General features: G+C 39.9%; 1 protein-coding gene across 5 annotated transcripts in view; it reads right to left on the reverse strand.

Moving 5' to 3' along the window:
- Positions 1-27,326, reverse strand: part of HLCS (holocarboxylase synthetase) — a 129,487-nt gene that overhangs the window by 87,303 nt on the left and 14,858 nt on the right. For all 5 annotated transcript variants that reach the window (XR_010995773.1, XR_010995774.1, XM_068179520.1 and 2 more), the window contains exons 5-6: positions 26,166-26,348; positions 736-1,007 (exon numbers count right to left, since the gene is read on the reverse strand). Coding sequence is in view for 3 of the 5 variants with exons in the window: in XM_068179520.1 (XP_068035621.1) it covers positions 736-1,007; positions 26,166-26,348 (455 nt within the window). In the remaining 2 variants the exon portion in view is untranslated. The remainder of the gene's footprint in view (positions 1-735; positions 1,008-26,165; positions 26,349-27,326) is intronic.

Here is a 27,326-nt window from a genome sequence, read left to right on the forward strand (position 1 = left end):
CAGATAAGTTAACCCCGATATTCAAAACTAGCTGCCACAAGAATTTACAGCTGCAGGCTTGGAGTTTGTGTCCTGAAGAGCAACAACTTCCCCAAGACAGATTTTTCCACCAAATTTCCACTAAACACAACAGTACAGCCTTTGTACACAGACTCCAGGCTGAGATTTAGTACCTGTGATTTTCCTATCACTTAATCCCATTTAAACTCTAATGAAGAACCTCCTCTAAGGTATCCCACAGCTCATTCACAAGGGTCATCTGTGTGATGATGAAAGAACCTCTAGCAGAGCCCTGATCCATGCTTTAAAAACCCAAACCAAGCACTAAAGAGCATTTTAGGGGAAAAATCAGCAAAAGAAATGAGAGAAAACAGGAATGTTAAAATTAGAGGCACAACCTGCTTGGTATCAGTCTTTCAAGTAAAAGGCTGAGATAATAATTTGCACTAGAGAATGTATTTAATCTCCTAAATATGAATATTTGTTAAATCAAATTTTCTCACAGTGATGTTCAGAGGAAAAAAGATTAAACTTCCACTACCAAGCAAAAAGTTGAGTCCCACTCAGCTTTCCCCACCCTTTATGGCTCAGTATTTTATCAATTTTAAAATTTTATCAATTAATATCCCGTGAACATAAAGTTCTCCACTTCGTGTCCAGCTCCTCTCTGCCCATTGTGTGCTACCACAACCATGAATTCCCAACCAGAAAGTTCATTCAGGATCCCCATCTTACCCATCCAGAAGATTCATGGTTGTCGTGGTCACCTCAGTGAAAAGAAGGATCTTTCCAAGCTTCTTGGTCTGGAGATGCTGCTGATAGGTCTTGAGGTTGAAATGTTCTGAGGAGAAACTCCCCATCTCCGTGATCACCGGCAGCAGGGACGGAGTCACCTCCACCTTGGACTCACAGGACGAAACAAACTTCAGGGACACCTTGCTGGATGCCCTCAATCCCTCGGCATCCACGTTCCCCTCCAGCCATTTCAGGAAAGCAAGATGGATTTCCTGTGGGCAAGGGCAACAAGATGAGAAAGGCAGATCACCCCACGTGAGGACACACCGACATTGTTCCAAAAGCATTTTTATTCAAGCAATCTTCTACTTCAAAACAAAGAATTTTTTCCTCTTCAAAAACTAAGTTCTGCTGCTCGTTCTAGTCCAGCCTGGCCTGACTACTTGACACTGTCCCTGGAGTTGAGACCCCTCTCCTTTTGAAGATTAATTAAGCTTAATTTTTCTCTGTAGCAGGGTTTGCAGTGGTCTTCCTACATGCTGAAGTGTGGAGTGCACGCATTCATCTGCACCCTGTAGGTTTCTCAACGTGCTGAGATCCTCTGCTGGAGGAAGCGCTTTAGTCCAGCACTAAGTGTTGGATTAAGCTCTTTTCTGACCCAGAGATGGGGCAGCTGAGAGGTGGTTTAAAAACTTTTATTCCATTTTCAGTCTCATGAGAAGGTGAGACAATACAGGTGTTATAATTCATCCCATCACAGTCAGAAGCCAATTATTTATTAATTACAATACACCGAAAGTGTTTCTTGGCCTATCAGCTTTATCCACACCATGCTGTAAATGCCTTAAAGCCAATCATCTAAAATTACCCCTCGTGGGTCCCACTGCAGTGCATCTTTCATAGTTCTGTTTCTCCAAAGGATCCAGTCTTGTTTGCAAGGCCATCCTTGGAAACTTGGATTCCTCTCTCAGCAATGTCTGTCCTACTCCATGGCATTTCTAAGTCAGCATTTCTTGTCTCAAGGTTTGCACACAGGTGCACAGTGTGTGATCCTTCTGTCAGGCTTGGAGAATTACCTACAAATCCATTTCCCACAATGAAGACTCAATTTGAAGGCGAAACCAGCAGTTAAAAAAAAACATTTACTGATTTCTCAGTGGAATATCTGTTAAAACAGGTCAAACCTTCAGCTAAGGGATGATTTACTACTATTAGTGCCCCTGTGGTGACACCCTGAACCAACGGCTCCACATTCACTCTTTCTGGAGGTAACAAATTCTGCTTTAAAAGGTTTGATATGAAATGTTTGCCACCCCTTTAGTAACAGCCACAAACACAGATTCTGGGACTTTTTGCTCAGTGTGCAGCTTAAATTTCAGAGAGCTGAAGTTGTCTTTTATGTGATAAATGAAACCACAAAAAATTGTGGCTTCAATTTGACTGGAAATAAGGCACTACTGATTCTTGTCCAAGAGGAAGAGATCTGATTTTTAAGCAAAAAGGTCCTAACCAAACCCACACCCCTCATTCCCACCCCTGCTGTATCTGGGAACTGGAATACATTTCCTGTGTGGGTGCTGAAGGCAGGACTAAGCTCTCCTGCCCTGGAACAAGATGTCTCTGAGCTCCAGCCCAGCTCCTCAAAACCCTCAAACTGAGAGCAAACTTCCCATAAACAGATATCTATCCAAGGAATCCTCCTTTCCACATCCCACCGTCCTACCTGGAGAAGGAATGGGAGAAGTGCTCCTGTTCCCAACACCTTCCTCTGGATTTCCACCCCCAGAAATGACCTGTTCTCAAATTTCACAGCCTTTGCTGCCTGTGCTGTCTGCCCTGCAGCACCAGTGGCAGAGAAGGACACAAAGAAAACAATCTTTCCCAAATTCTGTCAAGCACTTGGTTCCAAGCCCCAGGACAACCTAAGACAGACCCAGCAGCTGAATTTTAGTTACAGAGAAATTACTCCTCCTATCTTGCTTTCCTAAAGCTCCCTCCGAATATTTTCTGTCTAAACTCCTGGATAAAATATCTTGAAATATTTCCTTTCCCCTCCTTTTTAATTTTTTGCTCTGCATCATAAATGATGATGTGATGATGATTAAGGGTTTTGTGAGCATTTCTTTGACTTGCACCTTCACTCAGAGCTTTGACAGAATAAATAATTTCCTTACACATTATCCCACTTGTTTTACATACCCGCAGTAAGTGATTGGCTGTAACTGATATTCAGAAAAATTACAGCTTTCATTTCTGTCAGGGAGAACATGGAAAAACTGTGCTTAATCAGTGAGTGTTTTCCTATTGCTTTCCAAACACAGAAATTCACTCAGCAGCACTGGGTGTGCAAGTCCTACACACCGAAAGAGAATTTTAACTCACCCAAAGTTAAAACTGCGTTTAACTCTCCCAGAATTAACTCACCTAAGGATGGGTTTACAGTCTGACAGAAATTAAGTTACAAAATAAAGGTGACTAAAGTGTGATGACACTGTAAATAAATAATGAAGGTGCTTGAGGCTGTATCAGAAATTATGATGTGTTTTTGCCACAGAATATTTTCTGGAAAGAACAAAATAGCACCTATTTTTGTGTGCTGTTCCATTATTACAAGTATGTCACACAATTCCAACCACTTACTCTCCTGTGTGCATTATTTCAAGTTATTTTTCCCCATAGATTTTAGGCAAACTTCTTGATTGCACTGCTTCTAACACATCCTGAACCATTTAAGAATTGTTATATGTGTGTAATTCTCAAGCTAATTTCCCCCATAATGTCCATGTTGTTATTGAGCTGATCAAAGATACAAACACATAATCAAGGATGGTGATTTTTACAAATTCCCAAGAAAATACGGATTTATATTTTAAACAAAGTTTCAAGTACTGGTCACAATAGAAAAATTAATGTTTAATGTAAAAACTTCCTTCACACAAAGTTCCAGGGTTGCTGAACATCCCACAATCATACTGGCACAGAAAAAATATTATTGTATAATGAAATAAACTTATATGTGAAGTCAGGGTTAATTTCTGCTCCAAGTCCACTGAACAGGAATATAATCCTGCCAGAATTGGGGGATTTCAGCCGAGGATCCAGCTGGAATTCCCAACCTCTCCTGTTCCAGCAGCATCTGCCGTTCTGCAGCAGCCTCTGGTGGCCACCGACACGAGAGCTGCTGGCTCAGGGACCTGCTGGACACCTCTGGGAGCAGCCCAGGCATCCAGCGCAGGGCAGGGAACACCCCAGCTGCTGGACACGGCTTTCCTGGGAACCCTGGAAGATGCTGCTCCAAGATTCCAAGGATTCTGGAATCCCAGAAGCTGCAGCTGTTCCACGTTCAGGCTCTGACAGGATCTGCAGCGACTCACGCACACCACGGTGGAAAATCTGGATTTCACAACCTGCCAGTGACAGGCTTTGTGAATTTAATAACCAAACTGGCTGTAGGGTGGCACAAATAAATTCTGAAAGTGTGCTTCATCAGGTTTGGGCAGGAGAACTGAAGCCAAGTCAAATTTTTCATGAAGTATAGAATCCCAGAAGGGTTCGGAAGGGATTTTAAGGATCACCCATCCCACGCCTGCCATGGCAGGGACACCTCCCACTGTCCCAGGCTGCTCCAAGCCCCAGTGTCCAACCTGGCCTTGGGCACTGCCAGGGATCCAGGGGAATCCCCAACGTCCTTGGGCATCCTGTGCCAGGGTCTCCCCACCCCCCCAGGGAACGATTTCATCCTAATATCTAATTCAATCCTGTTTTCCTTCATCCTAAGGCCATTATTTCCTATAAAACTGTGGGGGGTTTCTTCCAATCACACTTTTCAAGTCTACATCCCCTAAGGCAAAGATATTCCCTTCTTTCTCAAAGTAAGAATTAAATTCCTCATCCCAACCAAAGAGCTTGGTGACAAGAGAACTGCTCAGTGTTCATCTCCAAGTTTAATATTTATAAGAAGAAAATGTTTCTACCTGTATTTTAAATGGTAAAAAAATGTAATTTCAGTGCATTCTAAAAAAAAAGTCACCAAAAGCAGAAAAGCACTGCACCAACAGAAACTACCCAACACCTCTCACTAAGAAATTCTCCACACTCCAAAGCTCAATTTCAATCTTTGAAAGGGAACCAAGGAGAGACTGGGAATTTCCAAGCACTGATCCTGTACCCAGGGACACACCAGGAGCATTCTGATTTGTCACACTGAGAGTGGCACTGAATGAAAGAGCTCTGAGCAAGAAGGGAGATGCAGAGGACAGTGATCCCCAAATTTCCCAGAAATACAAATACAGCTCCTGCACATCCAGACCCTGACTCCTCCACTCATCAGCACAAATTGTGGTAACTGTAACATAAAGAAGGAAGAGCAAAAGCTGTATTTTATTTATGATTTCACATCTGCTTTCTGCAGTTTTAAGAGTTTGGTCAGGTGTGTGCAGAAACTGCTCAGTAACAGAAGTTTGCCTTCGCTGTTTAAAATTCTTTTTAATTTCATAACCGTTAAGTTTCACTTTTCCTCAATGCTCACTTAGAGCTTGAGACTGAACAACAAGGAGGGAACAGGGAGACAAAAACCAGCTGCATCTGGAGCCTTCTCTGTTGTAGTATAAAATAACACAAAATTACAGCTCCTGATGGAGAAGATTTTATTTGCACCTGGGCTCTGTCAAACAATGAGAGTTCTGCACCAAGCACACCCAGTTATAAAGGTTAAAAATAAACCCAAATCCAAGACTTTATCCTTACAATCTGTTTATGTAGATAGGATTTGGATGTGGTATTCTGTTTTTACCTGCATGTTCATGTGCATAGATAAATGTAATTTAACTGGGCAGATTTGGGAGCTGCTCTTTCCTACCAAACTCCAACGATGGGCCTGAAACTCCCCATCAATGGAATTCTTTGTTAAGACAAAAATTCACTCACAGCCTAAATTCATTTGGTTCCTATTAAATTCCATTTTAATTTGGTTCCTATTAAAAACATGGAGGCAAAAAGAAACGAAAGCTAAAAATTCAATGCCAAAAAAGCAAACATTTTCCATCAGCTCCCTCCTCTGTGTGAGGGAAAAGGAGATGATTTGAACCATGATGCTCTACCTGAACATTCAATATTGGCATTAAAACATTGTCCTTGTGAAGCGAGGCCAAATACTCACTTTCTGGACACACAGAACATGATTTTAATAAAACTTTTTTTTCCTTCCTTTGTATCAAATCTAATGATTTCCAATTAAATGGACTATCTCTATTTTTGAGAACTTTCCAGTTGATGCACTGATTCATGTTTTATCAGCTGATGGAGTGATTACATGACATATATATATATATATATATATATATATACACAGACACACAAAAACATATATATACATACACACATATCTATACATTTATTTATTTATTTATGCTTATTTTTCTGAACTGCAAGCAAGTGAGGATTACACAGGCATAAAGCACCCAATTTTCAGATTTTCAGAGGAGCCTGTCTGGAGCAAAACGAGACATCACACCTCCAATAGGACTAAAATCTGCTTTTTTTTTTTTTTTTTTTTTTCCCAGAATTGCCTGCTCCCAAAGGAGAATTATACAATTCAAATAGGATCTCAAATGTATGTATTTCATCCCTATGGATTCTCTGTTAGCACTGATAGGAATGGAAATATTTTAATGAAGTATTATGAAGTATATGAAATATTTTAATGTTCTTTGAGTTCAACTTGAAATATTAAAATTCACACAGAGACAAAAAAATATCTCCACGTGCTCCTTGTCTTACACAGCTTTGCTCAACAGCCTTGCAGGTTTCAAGGTGTTAAACTTAAATTAACCAATGGAGAGCTTCCACAGCATCTCTTGGATCCAATAGAAAGAGTATTTAACATGACCAAACCTATATAAATATATCAATATATATCAGCATATTTTAAATATAAATAAAAAAATATATATGTAAATATCACAACATAGAAATATATTTACTTACTGTTAATACACATAATATTCAGGAAAAATGATGTTATCTGCTGTTCTTATTCTTTTCAAACCCTTTCTTTTAATGAGGTTGGGTAACTATATATTAAGGTACTATATATAAAGTCTTTATATATATATATATATATATATATTTATATGTGAAACTGTATATTAAGGTAACTATTAAGTTTGCTACCTCAATCTTTCATTAAAATGCATTGTTTTCCCTTAAAGCAAAGTACAACGACTTTTCCCGTAGGGAAAGTCTGAAGAAATGAAAGGGGAAAAAAAAAAAACAAACAACCCAGATGCAAAAATTTGATAGGAGAAATGAGGAAAGATCATCTCTTGGTGATCACAGAGAAAGTGGAGAGGATGAAGAATGGGTATTAGATCTCATTAGATGATAATAATAATAATAAAAATTTTTAAAATATGCCAATAAAAATAAAATATTTTTTAAAATAATAATTTCAATGCTGATGTCATAAATAGTTAATAACATTCCCAAACTGCACATCCACACCCAGAGTCCCCAGGGTTGCCCTTCCAGACTTAAGGAAGTGCAAGCTTGGAGGTGGATTTTCTAACAACTGAAACCAAGGCAACAAACAGAACTTTTAAACACAAAAACCTCTTTACAACACATTCAGAATCTGGAAATACACAAAGTACTCAAATTAATCCAGTTTTTAGGAAGTTTTTAGAAAACTCCTTTAATATTAACTGTTTACAATTAATTTCAGGCCATTATTTTCACCAGTGGTGTTTTTATTCACAGGGCAAAAACCTTTTAAATCCCCATTTCTCCACTGCCTCCTTTCCCCATGGCCTGAAGAACTTCATAAAGATTTTATTGTCCTACAACTGAGGCACATTTTCATTTCATGTTCTCGTGAACTGCAGTGACTTGGCTGGTACTTGCTGTGCATTCCCAGGATTCTGCACAGCCTGGAAATCTGTTTCAGTTTATTAATAATATTTTTATATTTCCTAAACTGAGACACGGAGCAAAGCAGGAGATTTGGGCTGCACAAAGGACAGAGGAACATTTAGAAAGATGGCAGGGTTGGTCACTTTCTGAATTCCCAACCAACCTGATTTTTAGGAGTCTCCAGAGGTTATTTTGGGTGTGGGTGGTTATTTAGCTGAAGAGAGGCTGAAAAAGCTCATCATTTCTGAAAGATCATTCCAGACACTTAGTCAAGTGCCTTATTTTTGTCTCCACTCTTCAGAGTGTTTTTAAAAACAAGTATTGCATTACATAAACACAGTGGATCCATTTTCCCAACTGATATGTGGAATACTTCATCCAAAAAAGGGAAAGATTTTTAACAAAGTGCTGCAAGGTATCCTTATCCTCTTTATTGCAGCCCCATCTCTTTGAACACGAAGCATCTTAGGTTTCAACCCATTCCTGGACTACACATCCAGCAACTGCTCATAAATCCCTGCCTAAATCTGAATCCAAAATTAAATTTAGCTTTAGAAAGCACCGTGTGTAGGCAGAAAATTCATTTATCCAACAGGCAGCAGCCCATCCTGGGAAACAGGCAGCAGGGCCCAGGTCAGGATTAAGTGACCGATGAAAAATAACTCAGGATGTTCCTTTTTGTGGAGAAAAATAATGAAAAATCAGAGTAAATAGGTTTAAAATAATACATAAGGAAATGAATCATGGGCTTCACAGCAGGTTTGTTTTATCTGCATCTCTCCTGGCTCGAGCAGAGTGTTCCACCTGGGAACTGGGATGCCAGAACGAGGATGGGGATAGGTAAATAGGTTAAAAATAATAGATAAGGAAATGAATTATGGTCTTCACAGCAAGTCTGTTTTATCTGCATCTCTCCTGGCTCGAGCAGAGTGTTCCACTTGGGAACTGGGATGCCAGAACGAGGATGGGGATAGGTGCTGGAGGTTTGCTCAGCACAAACCAGCTTTGAGGGCAGGAACAAGGAGGAGGCTGTAAGGTGCATCCCAGATTTTGCTTCCTTTCCTTCCTCAGCTGCAGCAGAACAGTCTGGAAACAATCTTCCCAGCAGCTGCTCTCATCAACAAACTGTTTATTGTAAGAAAGTGCCTGGGTCAAAGGCTAAACTTCATGCAGGACTGAAAGCATAGCTGTAAAAAAAACCAAAAAAGCCTAAAAAAATCCTGGGGCCGTCCATGCATGTGGAAAATAAAAAAGCCCACGACATTTGGAAGGGAACCATATTCCATCTGAAAGGACAACAGTCTACTGAAACAAAAATTTCTTAATTTGATGGGTTTCAGGACACTGAGCTCGTTTCTCGTGGCTGATTCTGAGGCCTGCACAAGATTTCTGCTAAAAGCAGAATTTCCAGCTCAGCCTGTGTCTCGTGGTGAAAAAGAGCAACGTGGAGTTGTGTTAAAATATTCTAAAATGTCTTATTAGTGCTAAGTCAGCTCCACATGCACACACAACAACAAAAGAAGGACTTCCCTAATTTATCACAAATGCACCGTCGACGCGCTACCCAAAAATCCAAGTTCAGGCTCACGATCAGTAAATGATCAAATTTTAGCTTAAAGCACAGGATGCTAAAAATCACTAAAAATCTCCTTTACCAACAGTTCTGAATCTCAGAGCTCCCCTCTGAGAGGGGAACTGCCCCCACACCAGTAATTGGGACAGGTTTGCTGCCCAGCCCATAAATCTGCTTTTGAGGGGAAAGGACCCAGAGGAACAAGGTCCACCTTTGACACAACATCACCACGTAACACTTCACCAAAAGGCTGATAAATCAGCCTTCTGCCAGGTGGTGATTTATCCTACCAGAAAAAAGGTGTGAGAAATTACGGGTCGGGCGTTTAATTCTTCGTGACACCTACTTTGTAATAAAATTGTTATTTTTCTGAAGGAAAAGTCTACTGTAAATTAAACCTGTGTGAAACTGGGCTAAAAATAAGCCCAGGCAGAAAGGAAAAGACATTCCACTTTTACACAAAATTCTGAGCATGATGCATAATAAAGTGGGTTGATTTTTCTTTTTTAAATGATATAACCAAAGTCATGTTTGGAAGAATAAATTAAGATATAAATCTAACCCCAAATGCTGTACATATATATTACATTACTCTCAAAAGTATTCTGTATGGACTAGGAAAAAAATACAGAAGAATTTTGTTCTCAGCTAATAGGGCAATAAATTAGATGCAATATATTCAGCAGCTAAAACTGGCTCCCTTCAATAGCTATCACATAATACTATTTTTATTTGGTACCAAACCTGCTTTTTTTTTTTTTTAACTAACAACAAAATTGTTTGTTGAAAATCTTGGAATTAGCAGTAGAATGATTAAAGTAAATAAAGCCTAAGAAAATATTTTTTCTTCTCACTGATAATACCCAATTCTTAGCTGAGGGTTTTCCAGCAGGTTTTTTTTTTTTTTTTTTGCCTTTCAGCAGGGTTACACACATCAAATGTGAATGAATTTAGTGTTCATGAATACCAAATAGCAGCACAGGAGCCAAAGATTCTCCTCTTAGCACTCTAAACACGCTTTAAACTCCAACAGGCTTTCAGCTGGACCTCATTTTTGCCTTTTTTGAGGGAAAAAACCTGCCCAGTGTGTCACACTGGAGAGGTTTGGGAGCTGAAGAAATGTCTGGGAAACGTTAAGGTGAAACCACGACGCATTTTCACATGGACCACGGCTCGGGGATTCCAGCCCGGCCCCGGAACTGCAGGGCTGATGTTCAGCATGGACCATGGATTTTATATTCCTTTCTAAAACACAGGCTGGCAGAGTGGTCTCCAAAATGCAAAAGGAACTTCTTGGAAAGGAAGAATTTCTAGGGAATGATAACCTACGATGGCAAGAATACGCTTGGCTTGTTATCAAGCTCCAAAGACAAAACCCAGTATATTAAGCTACCACCAATCTTCATTTAAGATCTCTTTGTGAATCAAATATATCTTCAAAAATGAACATGACAGCATGGGATTAATTTTTTTTTAAAGTAAAAAAAAAAAAAAAAAACCAAAAAAAAGTAAAAAAAAAATTTAAAAGTACCACAACTCGGGAATTCCAGCACAGCCCCTTCCCCAAAACTGCACTGCTGATGTTCAGCATTGATAGTGGATTTTATATCCCTTTCTAAAACAATTTCAGGTAGACTTTTGGCTTCCCAAAACCATCTTGGAAAGGAAGAATTTCCTGGGAATTCTATGCTTTAATGGCAAGAATACGCTTGGTGTGTTTTCCTGCTCCAAAGACAAAACCCAGTGTATTAAGCTACCACAAATCTTCATTTAAGGTCTCTTTGTGAATCAAATATATTTTCAAAAATGAACATGACAGCATGGGAATATTTTTTTTTAAGTAAAAAAAGAATGTAAAAAAAAAAAATTAAAATAAATTTAAAAAGTACCACAACTCAGGGATTCCAGCACGGCCCCCTCCATAAAACTGCACTGCTGCTGTTCAACATGGACCATGGATTTTATATTCCTTATATATAAAACATATTCAGGTTGACTTTTGGCTTCCCAAAACCATCTTGGAAAGGAAGAACTTCTTGGCAATTATACAATACAGTGGCAAGAATACGCTTGGTGTGATTTCCTGCTCCAAAGACAAAACCCACTATTAAGCTATCACTAATTTTCATTAAAGATCTCTTTGCTAATCAAGGATATTTTACAAAAATCAACATGACAGCATGGGATTGTATATTTTTTTAAGTAAAAAAAAAAAAAGTAAAAAAAAATTTTAAGAGTACCATGACTCTGGGATTTCAGCATGGCCCCCTCCCCAAAACTGCACTGCTGATGTTCAACACGGACCATGGATTTTATATTCCAGGTTGGGAGACTGGCTTCCCAAAACCATCTTGGAAAGGAAGAATTTCCTGGGAATTCTATGCTTTAATGGCAAGAATACGCTTGGTGTGTTTTCCTGCTCCAAAGACAAAACTCACTATTATGCTATCACTAATTTTTATTTAAGATCTCTTTGCTAATCAAAGATATTTTACAAAAATCAACATGACAGCCTGGGATTGCTTTTTTTAAAAGTAAAAAAAAAAAAAAAAAAAGAAAGTAAAAATAATTTCAAAAGTACCGCAACTTGGGGATTCCAGCACGGCCCCAAAACTGCACGGCTGATGTTCAACATGGACAGTGGATTTTTTCATTTCTTTCTAGAACAGATTCAGGCTGGCAGAGTGGTCTCCAAATTCCAAAAGAAACTTCTTGGGAAGGAAGAATTTCTTGGGAATTTTACGTTAAAATAGCAAGAATACACTTGGTCTGTTTCACTGCTCCAAAACCCGGTATTAAGCTACCAATAATTTTCATTTATGACCTCTTTGCTAATCAAAGATTAAAAAAAAAAATATAACATGACAGCATGGGGTTTTTTTTAAGTAAAAAAAAAAATTAAAAAGTAAATCTGCTTTTTATTTAGCCAAGTATAAAAGAGGCTTCATGCTTCAAAAATCCATCATATACATACACAGCAATGTAAAACTTGTTTAGCAAATAGAGAACCTTGAAAGAAGCCTCACTAATGCCCAGTTTATCAGAAATTAGTAATTTTTTCTTACAAGACATGGTTGAAAATACAGTATTTAAACACAGTATTCACACGCTGCTCAGTTGTGAGAAAGGATGATACAAATTCCATTTACAGTTCTCTCAGCTGTGTGGATTTTAACCCATTGTAATTATTTTCTCCTTTTTCAGATGCAACACTTTCTCCTGCTGGGACTGAACCTTTCTCAGAGCATCAGGAGTACAATTTTTCCCCCAGAGGAAACCCAGGAAGATGGAGATCCAATCCTAGGCTGCACCTTGGATTTAAGGATCCAAGAACAAGCTCCAGAGCCTCCGTAGGGAGCTGGAAGTATTTCAGAGAGAAACGGGGAAAGAAACACCTCAAATTTAATTTCTCCTTTAACATTGGACATAAAACTCATTTAAATCTTACAAAATGAGGTCCAATTCCATGGAACAAACCCAAGGTTTGCCTCAAGTCCAACACCCCACGAGCTCCTCCCCCACAAGGTAACGTTTGGATTTCCAGGTCCCAAATGAAAGCCCAGCACTGAAGTTCAGGATTTTGGGGAAAAGGCACTCAAAGAATCAGACAAGGACAGAGCCAAGCTGAGGCAGCGCATGAGAACTGTCCCGCAGACCCGAACTCGGGCAGGGAGGAGCGTTTCTGACAACGGCACATTCTTTATTCTGCAGGATTTTGGATTCTCCTGGGTTTTTTTCTGAGGATAACCACCTGTCTCTGCCCCTGCAGATATCTGTGCTCCACACCGTGAGCAGGAGTTAATCCAGAGTGCAACACAGCCCAAGCGACTGAAACCAAACCACAGTGCCTGCAGACACCTCTCGCTTGTGTTGTTTAGGACTCATCCGAATTGCACACCTGGAAAAGGTGATTTTTCACACCAAAATTTTGTATTAACCCAGGCAAGGATTCGCTTCACTTCATTCTGTCCAGGTTCTCCACTTCAGAAGGGTTTTTGTTTCAGTCCTTGCTTTTGTAAGACTGTCCTGAGCTTGGCTGTTTTCAGTGTCACAAGAGGATCCCAAATTTTTAATTCTACCACAAATCCACTCCGAAGACAAACTTTTAACTGATTAAATGCAAACCAACTTTGTTGAAAATCATTATATTATAATAATGCTCCCATAATAAATGCTCCCATAATAAATAAATATTATATTTATAATATAATATTACATTATAAATGCTCCCAAACTTCTAAAAATGGATTGCCCTCAAGTAAAAAGTTTCAGGGATTACTTTAATCAGTACTAAAATGCAAAAAAAAAAAAAAAAAAGGAGTTTAAAATGCACTTCCAGCATAGTTGCACACAAACCAGACAAAATCTACATCAATAGGTGATATTTACTGATTAATTAATTTATCCTTGGTTAAATAAGGACAGTTTTTTGCTTTTTGAACATAATTACTAGGGAAAAAGGAGACTGTGAGCAAAACAGTGTTTATTTAATTTTGAGTTTAAAGTTTGATATGTACTTTCAGTAAAACCAACTAAACTTTCAGTAAAACCAACTAAACCAGCCAAAACAGTGAAAATAAATAAAAAAAAAAAGAGGATTGTGACAGTGGTTGTGAAAGTTAAATTCTACCAGCAAAATTATCAAATACCAGCAAATCATCAAATGCTTCTAGGAGGAAAAAATGTCCTGGAACAGATGGAATTTTTTTTTTCCTATGGAGCAATAAGGGCAGCAATAATTATAATAAAGTTAAATGCAGTTCAAAAATGTCCAATCTGCTAATCCTGGGCTGCTAATTAAACAGAGTGGATTGTGCAGCATAGAAAAGAAGCTTGGAAATATTTGGAGAAAAGTCCACTTCCACCTCCAGAAGTGCTGCAGAGACACCCAAAGCAAACCCTTATCTTTTCTGGATATTCAGAAATACCACTGGACTGAAACACCAAATCCAACACTTACCCTCCCACATGTGTTTTAATATCAAAATGTGTTATTATCAACATCTGCTACTATCAGTATGTGTTACTAATATCAGTATGGCTAAAACAGGAAGAAAAAGGAAAAGAGGCTAAAACAGGAAGAAAAAAGAAGCTAAAACAGGAAGAAAAAGGAAAATAAGGAAAAAACTCCAATAACTGCAAAAAGCTCCCAACTATGTTCATTTAAAATAATGACACAAATATTCTAAAGGCAGAAGGGCAGTTTTAATTGTTTCCAGATATTTCTGACAAAAACCTTGGAAATTCAAATATTGATTTTAATTTGCAGCTCATACAGCTTATGGTAACTTTGGGAAAGTGCCCCTCTCTCCAAGGAAGCAAAAAAATAAGAATTACCATTTGTTTTCAGCTACTTTATTTTCTTTTCCATCAGCAAATAATTGGATTGAGATCCCAACACCTAAAGCACAGTTAAAAAATGGAAAATAACCAGAAAAAAGTTCTCCCTGCAGCTGCTGCTCCTGACAGGGAGCTGTGGTACACTCACTAGTCCTAAAACCAACAATTCCATCTTGGAAAGAAGAAATGTCTTCCAGCCCAGAAAAATGCAGGGGTAATTGCTCACTTCATGTAATAAGTTCTGAAGTCAAAACATGCCAGATGCAATTTTTTGTTTAGATCTCGACAATCGTGCATCCAAGTACAATTGCTGTTCCTTATCTTGCAAAAGAATTTCAGAAATTCCTCCTGGAATTAATTTGTACCGATTCTGACTCCACGGAAATGCTGAGACTTGCTCTCACAAAACAGTTTTTAAAACTCTTGAGGATCTTAGAGATGTTTTTCAGTTCCTAGAATTTGACTTTATTCCATAAGCAGGGAACATCCAGGCACAGTCTTAACACCCTCTCCAGCTGAATGCTGCTCTTCCTTGAAATGATTTTAATAATGAGACCAAGGTAACTTTTTGTACTTTTATTATGACCTGTTCATCAGTTGAATGGTAAATTACAAAAGAAATTGTGATTAATTTCTTTGTTGCAAGTGTTAACATCAAAAAACAATCACAAAAAAGGAGCCATAAGTGACTGGTTCAGTAATCCAAATGAATATCCATATTTATCCATAACCTCTCTTTCTTTCTCTCAGCAAATGAAAACAGCTTCGTTTTTATTTCATTTCTCTGCCTGAAGTTGTTAAGGCATGGAATTCTGTAAGTAAATCTGTATTCAAAGGAAAAAAGCTGACTAAAAATTTACATGTGGGTTGTTTGCCCAGCAAACGCTTTGAGACTCAGCAATCTGTGACCCCACTTCAAAAGACTTTGGTTTCTATGATCTAAATGATCTAAACTTCAAATTTAAGTTCTCACCACATGCAAAAATCCTAAATTTATTACAATTAATACTCTCAAACCGAAGAAAATATTCTTTTCCATGTTAAAATCTCCTCGACACTGATCCTGCTAATGCATGGTAATATTACTTTAATTATACACTTACTCAGTTTTTTTACAAATGAAGAAGTATTTCTGGAAGTAGCTCTTGAAACATTTCTTAGATAAATTCAGCAGCACAATTTAGTACAGACTTGAGAAACAACACACACTAGAGCAGGAAAGTGATTCTCAATAAAACAAGCTGTAAAAACCCAACGTTGTCCCACATTTTAGTGAAACCATCAGTCCAAAGCAGCACAATTTTTATAGCTAAAATTATGAGATACGTACATAACGACCAGCAGCTGTAGGGAATGCTAGAAAATGCAGTCATAAAGTTACTTTCTCCATGTTCAATTCTTACTCCTTACCTCTGCTCTTCAGCTGTTGCCCCATTGCCCTCTCTCCTCCTCCCACACAGCCTCTGCTTTTTCATCTGCTATCAAACCAGACCCACCAGCTCTTCCTCCTGCATTTTTTCTCTCCCCAAAAAAAAAAAAAAAAAGTTCTTATCCTCATCAGTCAAGGAGCATGCTCTGATTTACACACTCCATGGAGAACTCTCATCCCAACTTTTCTCAGGGCTGGAGTTCTCTGGTCTCCTCTGGGCCTCTGGCACTTGACTCACTTTTATTATCTTGTGCATTTAGTAAGAAATGGGTAAAGAAAGGAGATTATATCTGAAACGTGAGGTGGCCAATATGGCTAATACCATAAAATTATACACAGATTTAAATAATTGCATCTTTTTTAAACATACTAACACACATATACGAAACTGTATATAGAATTATGGAAATACACAGGTGCAGGACCAAACTTCATCCCTGCTGTGGATCCTCTAGGAAATGCTGGCAGAGATAAAACTGTGACCAGCTGAAATTCCTGAAATTAAATCACCTCATCCTGTGAAGAACAGCTCTGGATGATCTAACTGCAAAATACAGGTTGCCCTGATAGACCTTTACACAGGATACTTTTCCTGGGAGAAGAAAAATAGAAGTACCATGAAAACAGACAGCACAAGATGTATTCTGATTTTTTTTTTTTTTCCTTCTGAGAAAACCTTGCCTCGATATTCCTGTAAATCCTTTGTCATTCACGTCACCAGTCCAAGTGAGTACAGTGGTTTATTGAAGTAAAACATGTTCTGCTTGTTGGGAACACCCACTGCATCCCCCCCCCCAAAAAAAGAGCTTTCACAGCACACTTGCAGTAGGAACCACAGCAAACTTTCTGATTTCAGCTAACAGCTGCTCTTTAATCAGCTTTCCACTCTAAGAACTGCATCATGTCAGCCAGACAGGCACATGCCAAATTCCACTGCCCCTGCACCTGGAATTTCCTGATTTCCTCAGCATGTCAGAAACCGTGGCTGGAAATGGACTGACAAAGGATGAACACAGCAATCTTTAAGGCAGTCCCTTCCCCATCAACTGCTGCCACAGCTGATAATGGTTTTTTTGGAGTCTTTGCCCAGTGACAAACTCTGAGGACACCACGGTGTCTTTTAAATCAGTAACTCCAATTAAACTCCAAGCTTCATTCTCCAGAATAAATCCAGCTCGATAAATTTCAATAATAATCTTTGTGTGTTAGACAAGTTGTTTTTTTTTTCTGCACATTACTGGACAACTGGATTGTCAAAGGGATAAAACATATATTCAGAAGACCTGAATGTTGCAAATTGAGTGTTCCAAAGGAATAAAATACAAATGCAGAAGACCTGAATGTTGCAAATGCAGTGTTCCAAAGGAATAAAATACAAATGCAGAAGACCTGAATGTTGCAAATGCAGTGTTCCAAAGGAATAAAATACAAATGCAGAAGACCTGAATGTTGCAAATGCAGTGTTCCAAAGGAATAAAATAGAAATTCAAAAGACTGAATGTTGCAAATTGAGTGTTTCAAAGGAATAAAATAGAAATTCAAAAGACCTGAATGTTGCAAATTGAGTGTTCCAAAGGAATAAAATAGAAATTCAAAAGACCTGAATGTTACAAATGCAGTGTTCCAAAGGAATAAAATAGAAATTCAAAAGACTGAAGGTTGCAAATTGAGTGTTTCAAAGGAATAAAATAGAAATTCAAAAGACCTGAATGTTGCAAATACAGTGTTTCAAAAGCAGCTGAAGTTTGCAGTTTTTTCTCTTTTGAAGAGCGATATAACAGGACACTTCTATTCCCTCTTGGTTATATACATTTATTTATCTCTATATTTATCCAACTCATCCCTTTAATTAAAATATATGTTAATTAAATATCCATTCTGGCCATAATCTGCTTAGAAGAGAAGCTACAAAAGGAGCCCTAATGAAACTGTCAGCCAGCCACTACAACAATTTCCCATTGTGGGAAGGAGGCGTCATTTCTGAGCAATGGTAACTCGAGAGGACCTCGCCAGGCTCCAGCTGATGCCAAGCCTGCTCTCATTTTCCCAGTCTCACTTCCATAAATTAGCTGCAGGCCCCATGGACATCAGGGAATCTTGAGGGTTTTTTTTTTATGTTTGGAAATCCTCCACTTTTGTCAGATCTTTACCAGTGAGGTCAGAGCGCTGCCAAATGCGCCGTGTTTGTCACAAGTCAGGGATTCCTGCCCTCCAAAATCCCCCATCTGCTCCAGGGCAGCCCTGACTCCAAAGGCTTTATCAGGAGTGCTGAAACAAAATCCACACCCAGCCACTTGAACTACAGCCCTCACACCAAGGCAGAATGTGGCACCTGAATTTGGATCCATCTGCCACCGAGGGTTTGACTTCTTAAATGTAGATCCCCATCCCAAACTCCAAGATAAAACTGAAACTCAGAAAAGTCAGCCTCAGCACTCTGCTGAGTAACCTGTACTCAAGAAATGCTCAGGCCTGGTGCTGCTCTCTGTCATCTCAAGAGTGAGAAGTCAGCAGCGGACCGGGAACACAAATGTTTTAAATATATATTACATAAGCCATTCTGGGGGGATAATGAAATTTTCCATTCTCTCCAGTACAGAAGGAACATGCCTGGTGAAGAAAGTGGTTGTGAAGTATCATGCACACTGACTCGAAGCCAGCCTTGAAACATGAGAGAATCCAATTCCATGAGTGGCACTTTGGTCAGATGCCAGCACATCATAATTTCACATCAGAGTTAGCTCCACAGAAAGATTAAATGCTCCTCGGTACAAAAGGCATTAACTTTTAGTTCTCACAGCAGCATAAAGACCCTTTTTATGGAGATTGCTATAAACAGCATACTTTCTTTCACTCCTCAAAGCTTCCTGCATTTTCCAAATGATCCTCAAAACATTTATTGAATCAACACATGGCCCAAAAGTTGTTTACAAACCATAATGCAAAGTAAGAATGCTGTTCATTATTATGTGCCTACAAATGTGCTTCATGCTTGTTTAACAGGAACAGCATGTTTGCTGCCATCCTGCAGGAAGGAAAACAAAATCTGAAGTGGAGAAGTGTAAAATAAAGGCAATGTTTGCCAGATTTCCCTCTCCCTCTCCCCTAAATACATGGGAAATATTCAGAAGATAAGCAGCAAAAAAGAAAAAAAGGCATCTTTAACCAGCACCTGGAATTACTTGGCTCCACATTTGGAATTCCCTTCACCTCCCATCAAGATTTCTAAATTGGAAATGTTTTACTGTATTCTGACACTACATGCCATCGAGTCCCGTGGCATTTCAAAGGCTGGTTTAAAACTGAGGAAATATTATACAGGGCAGTTGCTGAGATGCAACATGCAAAGATATTTTCATGCAAATCTATAGACAACACACTATGCATAAAATGCTTTCCATCCCTCCCCTGTTCTTCCCCTTGAAATCCAGCTCAGAAGTGTCCCCTGCTGGCAAACTCCTTCCCCTCACTGCAGGAGATGCAGGGAAAGCCTCAGCTGCGTCCAGCTTTGGGAGCAGCAGAAATTCCTGGGGATTTGAACAGAATGACAACACAGAAGTGGCTCAGCTGGGCAGGGACACTGCTCAGTGCTGGTGAATGCACTGGGGATACCTGCAGCACCCCAGGGGTCCCTTCAAACAGCTCCAGGAAAAAGGCTGAAGAACGTTTCCAGAGTGAACAGTTTAGGAGATAACCCAGCCTTCTAATAATCAGAGAATTCCAGAATGGACTGGGATGGAAGGGACCTTAAAGATGATCCCAGTGCCAGCCCTGCCATGGCAGGGACACCTCCCACTGTCCCAGGCTGCTCCAGCCCCAGTGTCCAGCCTGGCCTTGGGCACTGCCAGGGATCCAGGGGCAGCCCCAGCTGCTCTGGGAATTCCATCCCAGCCCCTGCCCGCCCTGCCAGGGAACAATTCCCAATTCCCAATCTCCCATCCAGCCCTGCCCTCCTACACCTCAAAGCCATATTTACAGGAGGCAGCACAAAGGAAGCTCATTTGTCACTCACAGCCTGTTTCCCAACAGGATAAACGATCTCTCAATTGTTCAGTGGAATTTTTGTCTCACAAATCAGTAAAAAGCCTTTTATAGTTCCACAGCCATGTTGCACTATAGGGTTGGCTCAAAATGTTGCCTCTGAACAAAGAGGGGAAAAAAAATTTCTTGAAAAATTTTCCTGTGACTGTGCCATCAGTCCTCATCATCTCCTCTGTGCTTTCTACCTGCAGTCACTGTTACTATTCCTGATATCATGGAATTATCAAGGTGGGAAAAGCCCCTCAGGATCATCCAGTGCCAGCCCAGTGCCACCAGCATCACCCCAAACCCTGTCCCCAAGGGCCACATCCAGACTCCTCTGGGACAACTCCAGTGTCTCCAAACCTCCCTGGGCAGCTCATCCCAAGGCCTGACCACTCTGCCAGGGAAATTTTCTTTCCCAGTCTCCAACCTGAGCCTCCCCTGGTGCCATTTGAGGCCATTTCCTCTCCTCCTTTCCCTTGGGACACGGCAGCAGAGCCCAATCCCTCCCCGGCTGTCCCCTCCTGGCAGGAGCTGTGCAGAGCCACAAGGTCCCCCCTGAGCCTCCTTTGCTCCAGGCTCAGCCCCTTCCCAGCTCCCTCAGCCTCTTCTCACAGGACAGGTTTTCCAGCCTCTTCTCAGCTCCACTCTCCTCCCCTGGACACAGGCAAAAGGGTTTTTTTGTTTGAGAACACAACAATTTTTCAAGGCAAGGTGTTAATTTAATGTCCTTCAGTGATTCAAGCAAGCTCTTTGCATCGGAGGAGAGCCATGAAAAGGAAAACCTCACACAGGACCTGGAGGGGTTGGAGCATGTCCAGGCAAGGGAACAGAGCTGGGAAGGGTCTGGAAAACTCCTGATGGAGGTGGGGGGGCTCAGTGTGGAGAAAAGGAGACTCAGGGGGGACCTTGTGGCTCTGCACAGCTCCTGGCAGGAGGGGACAGCCAGGGGGGTCTGGGAAAGAAAATTTCCCTGGCAGAGTGGTCAGGCCTTGGGATGAGCTGCCCAGGGAGGTTTGGAGTCACCGTCTGTGGGAGTGCTCAGGAGGAGCCTGGATGTGGCCCTTGGGGACAGGCTTTGGGGTGATGGCACTGGATGATCCTGAGGGGCTCTTCCAGCCTTGATGATTCTGGGATTCTGAGTCTCATTCTGCACTGCCAGGGCTGCCTTGGCACAGAAGTACCTGTGAAAAGCATCCAGCCCTGGACTGATGCCTTGGGAAGGCTGAGCTAGAGCACAGGCTGGACGGAGTTAAAGAGCAAAGCAGGGATTTATGAAAAGGATCTCCTCCATGGATCCACCTTGGGCAGCACCAGAGCCCAGCCAGGGCTGCACCCAAGATGAACCCAAATGGTCCCAAAATGCACGAGCGCTCCCGGGGGCTCTCACTGGGATCAGCTCTGCTCCATTGGCACATTGGAGTTCATTGTCCCATTCCAGCTTTAGCCCATGCAGTCCCATCCTGCTTGTTTTCCTCTCTCCAGCCCACGTTGTTTGTGCTCCTGGGCTGAGATTTGGATCATTTGTCCTTGGTGCCCAGCTGGAGAAGGAATTGTTTTGTCTCCCTGCTCTGTGCAGAGAGCTCACCATCCCATAATGTGAAGCTCAGACCCACACACTAAAGCAGCACAGAATGTGAAACACAGAAAATCTCAAACCTGGATTATCAGGACTGTTGCAAAATCTGCCCCACAAACTCAGCTTCTTTTTAAGCTTTTCCCTCTACCAGATACCTGGAACCCAAAAGTTCACAAATTTAACTCAAGAACCAGCAGCTCTATGAGGACACTACATTCCTACAAGTGTGCAGAGTAATGGGAGACTGGGGGGAAAGAATAAAAATGCTAAAATACACAGAATTTTTTCCACCATGGGACTGTGTGACAAGTGTTACAAGTGTTCACTTGGGTACAAACTTGATCACTGATTGGTTTGACCCAACTTCCTGAAAAAATCACTTCCATGTCAAACCACGACAAGGAGATATCACTGAGATCCAAAAACCAGACCAGAGCAGCTCTGAACTGTTCAATTTGGACAGAATCCCTAGATACTTTCATTATTCTGAGTGCTAATGGAGCAAAAAGAGGGAAACAGTGAGGCACAGACTGTCAAAAACCAAATTCTTGGAGAACAATTCCCTTCAGAACTACACTCCAACAAGAGCAAACAACAGGAATTAGGATTAGAATCCAGACATTGACATTTCCCATGAATGCCAACACTGAAAAAAGTTTGCTTTATGGTTTGTGTGGCCCTTCTGGGTTTGCAAGTTTTTGTTGTAAAGAAACCAAAGTGAATTTGAGGAGGGGAGAGGGAAGAGCACAAAACCAGCAAATGCAAACCCACCCTCCCTGCACACACAGGCAACTCAAAGCCTTGCAACCCAACAAACTCCTTTGAATTTATTATGGAAGAAAGCCCTAAATCCATGGAGTTAAATTCCAAGTATTTTTAATTGATAGCTCAGCTATTAGTCCTTAGGTGAAGTTCTACAGATACATTAAATCCATTCCCCAAAACCAGTAAGGTGCTTCAGCAAATACCCATTTTTATTGGTACAGATGCATTTACATTTCTTCATCGATTTTTTTTTCCTTGAAGCTACTTTGCCTTGAAAGATGTTTTCATTTCTACCCAAGAAATAAACTGGGAAAAGCTTTCAAGTATAAAGGTCTTTGCTAATTTCAAATAATACACATAATACATTTTTAAAAAGTAAAAAATGATAGACACAAAAGATTTATCAGTGATTTATTCAAATTTCTCACAGTCTGTTGGTCATTTAATATTTTTTTCAGCTCTTATGTAACTTCTGAGCCAGAGAAAAGAGCAAATTTCCTTTCTGGAATAAATAATTCCAAGGAGCTCTCATTTCTACTGTCTCTAAGGCAGGGATGATGCTCATGCTTTGAGGGTAAGAGAAAACAAGCAAATCTCCCATTTTGTAGTTTATACATTTTTGGTTCACTTGTAAACCAAAAACTTGTATAGTAATAAAAACTCTGGAGTTTCACTGTACCTACCCCTGATTTTAGCACTGGAAATTAAAAAAAAAAAAAAACCAAAAAAAACCAAAAAACCTCAAGTTTAATATCAAGTCCTACAACACCCATGAATATGCATGGAAATATTTCAGAAACAATTGCCTCAAAATGTACCCTGAAATCAGGGTTCATTATAGTGTTAGCTGAGAGTTCAAATTTCCCATCCTCAAAGGAAGATTTATTCAGGATAAAGTAACTCCACATTTTCTTGGCTGACATAATGGACCTGGAATTTAAAAGCAGACGATGCCACCCCAGAATCAAGACATGGAAATCTGCTCTGGAGCTGATTCTGCCTCAGCTACTGAATTACTCAAATACACAAAAAAAAATTTTGAGCCTGAAGAGTTTCTACTCAAGTTTTAAGATGAGCAAATGCTTGGGTGCAACAACTCCTGATGGGAATAATCAGCACTGGGACAAATCTCATTCTTCAAGGAGTAAATCCTTGGTTTGAAACCTACTCTGAAACTCCCGGCAATAAAACACAATCCAGGCATTTATGTCTGAAAAATTATCCTTGGAGATGGCTGAAAGAGCAAATATTTGAGAGTTTAAGGGCAAAGCTGCAGAAAAAATCAGATCTCTATGCTTGGAGCTGCCACTGAACATGTGGGTGCCAGACACTCGAGTCCCCCCTCCCCACAGGGACACAGAATTTCCCTCTCAATTTGCTCAACTGCTCTGCAGCCCAGCAAGGAAAGAAGAAAAAATAAAGATGCTGGGTTTTGGTATCAATACTGGCCTCTAAAATTACATTCAGGATCAAGTTGTGTAGATTTAATTAAGCTTTTAAGAAGCATTTTAATTGTTCTTCATTCCAACGCTGCCTTTGGTGTTGTTGTAGCAGAATTCTCCTTGCTAAGATCTAAAATGTTTAAAGATGGACAGGTCCATCTATTATTCAGACAGCAGAGCTTTCAGTTGAATTTAAAATCTAATAATTCCAGTTCTGCTCATGGCTGGTCCTTCTTCTTCACCTTCTTCTCCATGGGTTTGGGTGGTTTTGTGGAATTGGATAAAAATTTGTTGGCTTTTTTAAATTCATGCAGCAAGACTGTGGTTTTAACGTCCATGAATTGGAAATCAAAACTTCAAAATGTGCATTCTGAGGAGGAAAAGAAAAAAAATTCCAACCCACCCCTCAGGAACAGCTTCAAATTCCACTGCAAAAGGCACCAAGACTCACAGAGAGTGGAGAGGAACATCTTAAATTCTTAATAATCACATTTATATCAATCAGCAGCATAGGTTTGATGGGATTATTGACAGCATCTCAACAATGATGCAGGAAAACACAGACTGTCCAGGAATTCCAGCAAAGGCAAAGTCAGGAGAAGACACTTGTTCGCAGGATAAAGTTTAGAATTTTATTTGATGCCCAAAAGGACCAGAAAACAGGTCTGGTGAAAGTTCTGATAAAAGATGGAATAGGCACCAAGGGAATCCCACAGAACAGGGGACAGCTCTGCTGTAAATTGAAGAACTCCCCAAACCAGCACTTAAAACTGAGAGAATTTTAAAACTACCCAAATAAACCCCCTCAGTTTCATTTTTTCCAGAAAATACAGAGCAAACCCAATTATTATTTTTTCCTCATAAGCAAAAGGAGCTTGGGGTTCCTGAAATCAATTAGAAAAGTCTGAGCAGGTGAGGGGAACCAGCAGTTTTTAAACACTTGAGCTGCCAAGTCTTAGCAACAGTAAAAGAATTTCCCATTATTTTTGGATCTGCTAACAAGACCTTGAGCTTGCTTGATCATTCATTGACTCACTGTGGTATTTTTATCACAGGGAAGTCTAAGAAAATCATCCCAAAATCACTTGCTGGCAATACAGTTAAGGATTTCCTCAAATAATTTACATTTTTGGTATCTCCTGGCTCTCTGGGAAAGCAAGGAGGCCTATGGAGAACAGGATGGATGGAGAAAAAGAAATAATTGGTGAGAAAGCTAAACTCTAACATATTCATTATTTATTCTGAAGTGCTCTCTCTTCATTAGGAACTGTAATTGTTACACACAAGCTGCAAATTCCTTTTGCACAAGATTCTGGAATGTTATCATGGCTAAAGGGAAAGACATTCAAACAATGACTACACACAGCAAAGCCACCATTGAAATATGTGAATAAAACAATTAAAATCACATGAAAATGAATAAAGTTTAGGAATAAAACAATTTATAAATAGAATTTATGATTTAAATTTTAAAAACTAATTGTGGCATAAACTTTAACTGAAGAATATACAGTTAAAATATCTTTACTTGATAGTCTGCAACCCTGGAATATGCCACTAGATGGCAAGTTTGGATAGAAATTAGCTGAATTTTAATTTATGGCACGTTTGAAAAGTCCAAAGGCATTGGATAGAAAACAATCATGGAAAAAAAAAAAACAGTGAAAGAGGTGAACAAAAATAGGAAGAGTTCAATAAACAAGTCTTGTGTCTGGAGCACATTTAATACAAGCCAAAAAGGTGAAATGGGTTTTAGTCTTGTTTCCACATTGCCACACAAATGGGGAATCAATTCACACCCGATTCTGAAATTGTTTTAAAGAAAAACAAGTGAAAATCACTGTTTTATATATTCCTCACAATTCTTCAGAGCAGTGTCTCACATGGAGGCGTGCAGCACTGAGAGCTGACATTCGGATGACAAATATTCCCAGGAAATATTCCAACATCCTCAGCAATCAGGGCTTTTCCTGTGCCTTCCCTATTCACTGCACTCTGCTTTTCACCGTTCCCATTCCCTCTTTTGCTGCCAGCCCCTGCAGAATGTTTTATCTTGATTTAAAAGAAAAATAAATCCTGTCTTTTAAAGCAGCTCTTTCTGTAGCTCACTACAGCCTTCAAAAGGAGCAGCATGAAAAAGTTCTTAACAGAAACATAGAAAATAGAATAAAATTAACCCTGCACAATTCCCCTGTGGTGAAATTCTGAACTCCTTCTAGCAGGGAACAAAACAATGATGGATTAAAAATGAAATGGATTAAAAAATTAAAAATTTTTGCTTACCTGAAATATCTGCTGAAAACTCCCCAAATAAAAATACCAGGGTTTAAGAGAACACTGATTTCCCTGGCAGGTTAAATCCCAGCTTACCTCATCTGGAGAGAGCAGATAAATGGGTGTTAATTCAGGAATTTCACTCAATTCACAGCTCAGCCCAAGGCAGGTCAGGATCTCCCTGAGAACTTCGTATCTCTTGGAATTGCTCGTTTTGAGCAAATTAAAATCCTCTTCAGTTTGCACATCCATGGAGTTGATGTCCAGCTCCAAATGGGCCTGGCAGGATATATAAAAAAAGAAAATCAGTTTCCAATTCAGGAATCACAGCTGTCAATACACCACAATTTCCTCTGAAACCTACCTAAAATTTCCCTTCTTAATAAAGTTTTTCTGGAGGAGCTGGTCAAACCTGTATTTATCAACTTAAATTTAACTTTCTGCTTTTCAGGTCTACCAGAACCAACAGCAAAGTTGGTCATATTCTGGCTTGTACATGAGCAGAATTCCATTACAATTAAAACGGCATTGAAATTGAAATTCCATTATAACTGAAATGCCATTAAAATGGAAATTCCATTAAAATTCTATTAAAATTGAAAGAGCTTTTTAGAGGTTTTTAGAAGGTATGGAGAGCTCAAGCCAGTCCCATAAATTTAGTGGAAATCAGTGCACATAAAGAAACCCTTCTGCCTAAAAACGTTACTTTCTCACCTGGTAGAAAATCACTCCTCACGGTTGAAGCAGATGCTTAGAAGTTGAAATTAAATACAAGAGGAAAACAAATCCTTCACAGACCTCCTTTTTGGCTGGGTTTTTTTTTTTCTGCTTTTCCTTTTGTGTTACAAGATATTTCAAAGCCCTTGAATGTTGGAGCCCTGGCTGCTGAGAATTCCAGACTTTCTGTGCTGCCAGGCCCTGACCCCCAGGAGAACACTGCACTGACCTGAGGCCCTGGAGAAGCTTCCAAAATGGAATGACAGAACTGGGATTGTGGGGTGGCGTTTGAACAGAAGTGTGTGAGATCACAGGGTGGGAAACTCAGAGTTTAAGGGTTTAGGATGCAGCAATAGATATAAAGCAGGATGGAGGTTTTAGGGTGGAGGCTGCTCCTTCTCCTTCACCTCCTTCTCCATGGGTTTGGGTGGTTTTGTGCAATTGGATAAAAAAGTCCCCATTGCGGGCACGGGTGGTTGGGTATTGGGTTAAAAGTGACAATAATTGAGGTGTCATTTCTTAATTGGACAGCTGATCCTT

The sequence above is a fragment of the Anomalospiza imberbis genome, chromosome 2 (genome assembly GCF_031753505.1).
Source record: "Anomalospiza imberbis isolate Cuckoo-Finch-1a 21T00152 chromosome 2, ASM3175350v1, whole genome shotgun sequence".
In the NCBI taxonomy this organism is placed as follows: domain Eukaryota; kingdom Metazoa; phylum Chordata; class Aves; order Passeriformes; family Viduidae; genus Anomalospiza; species Anomalospiza imberbis.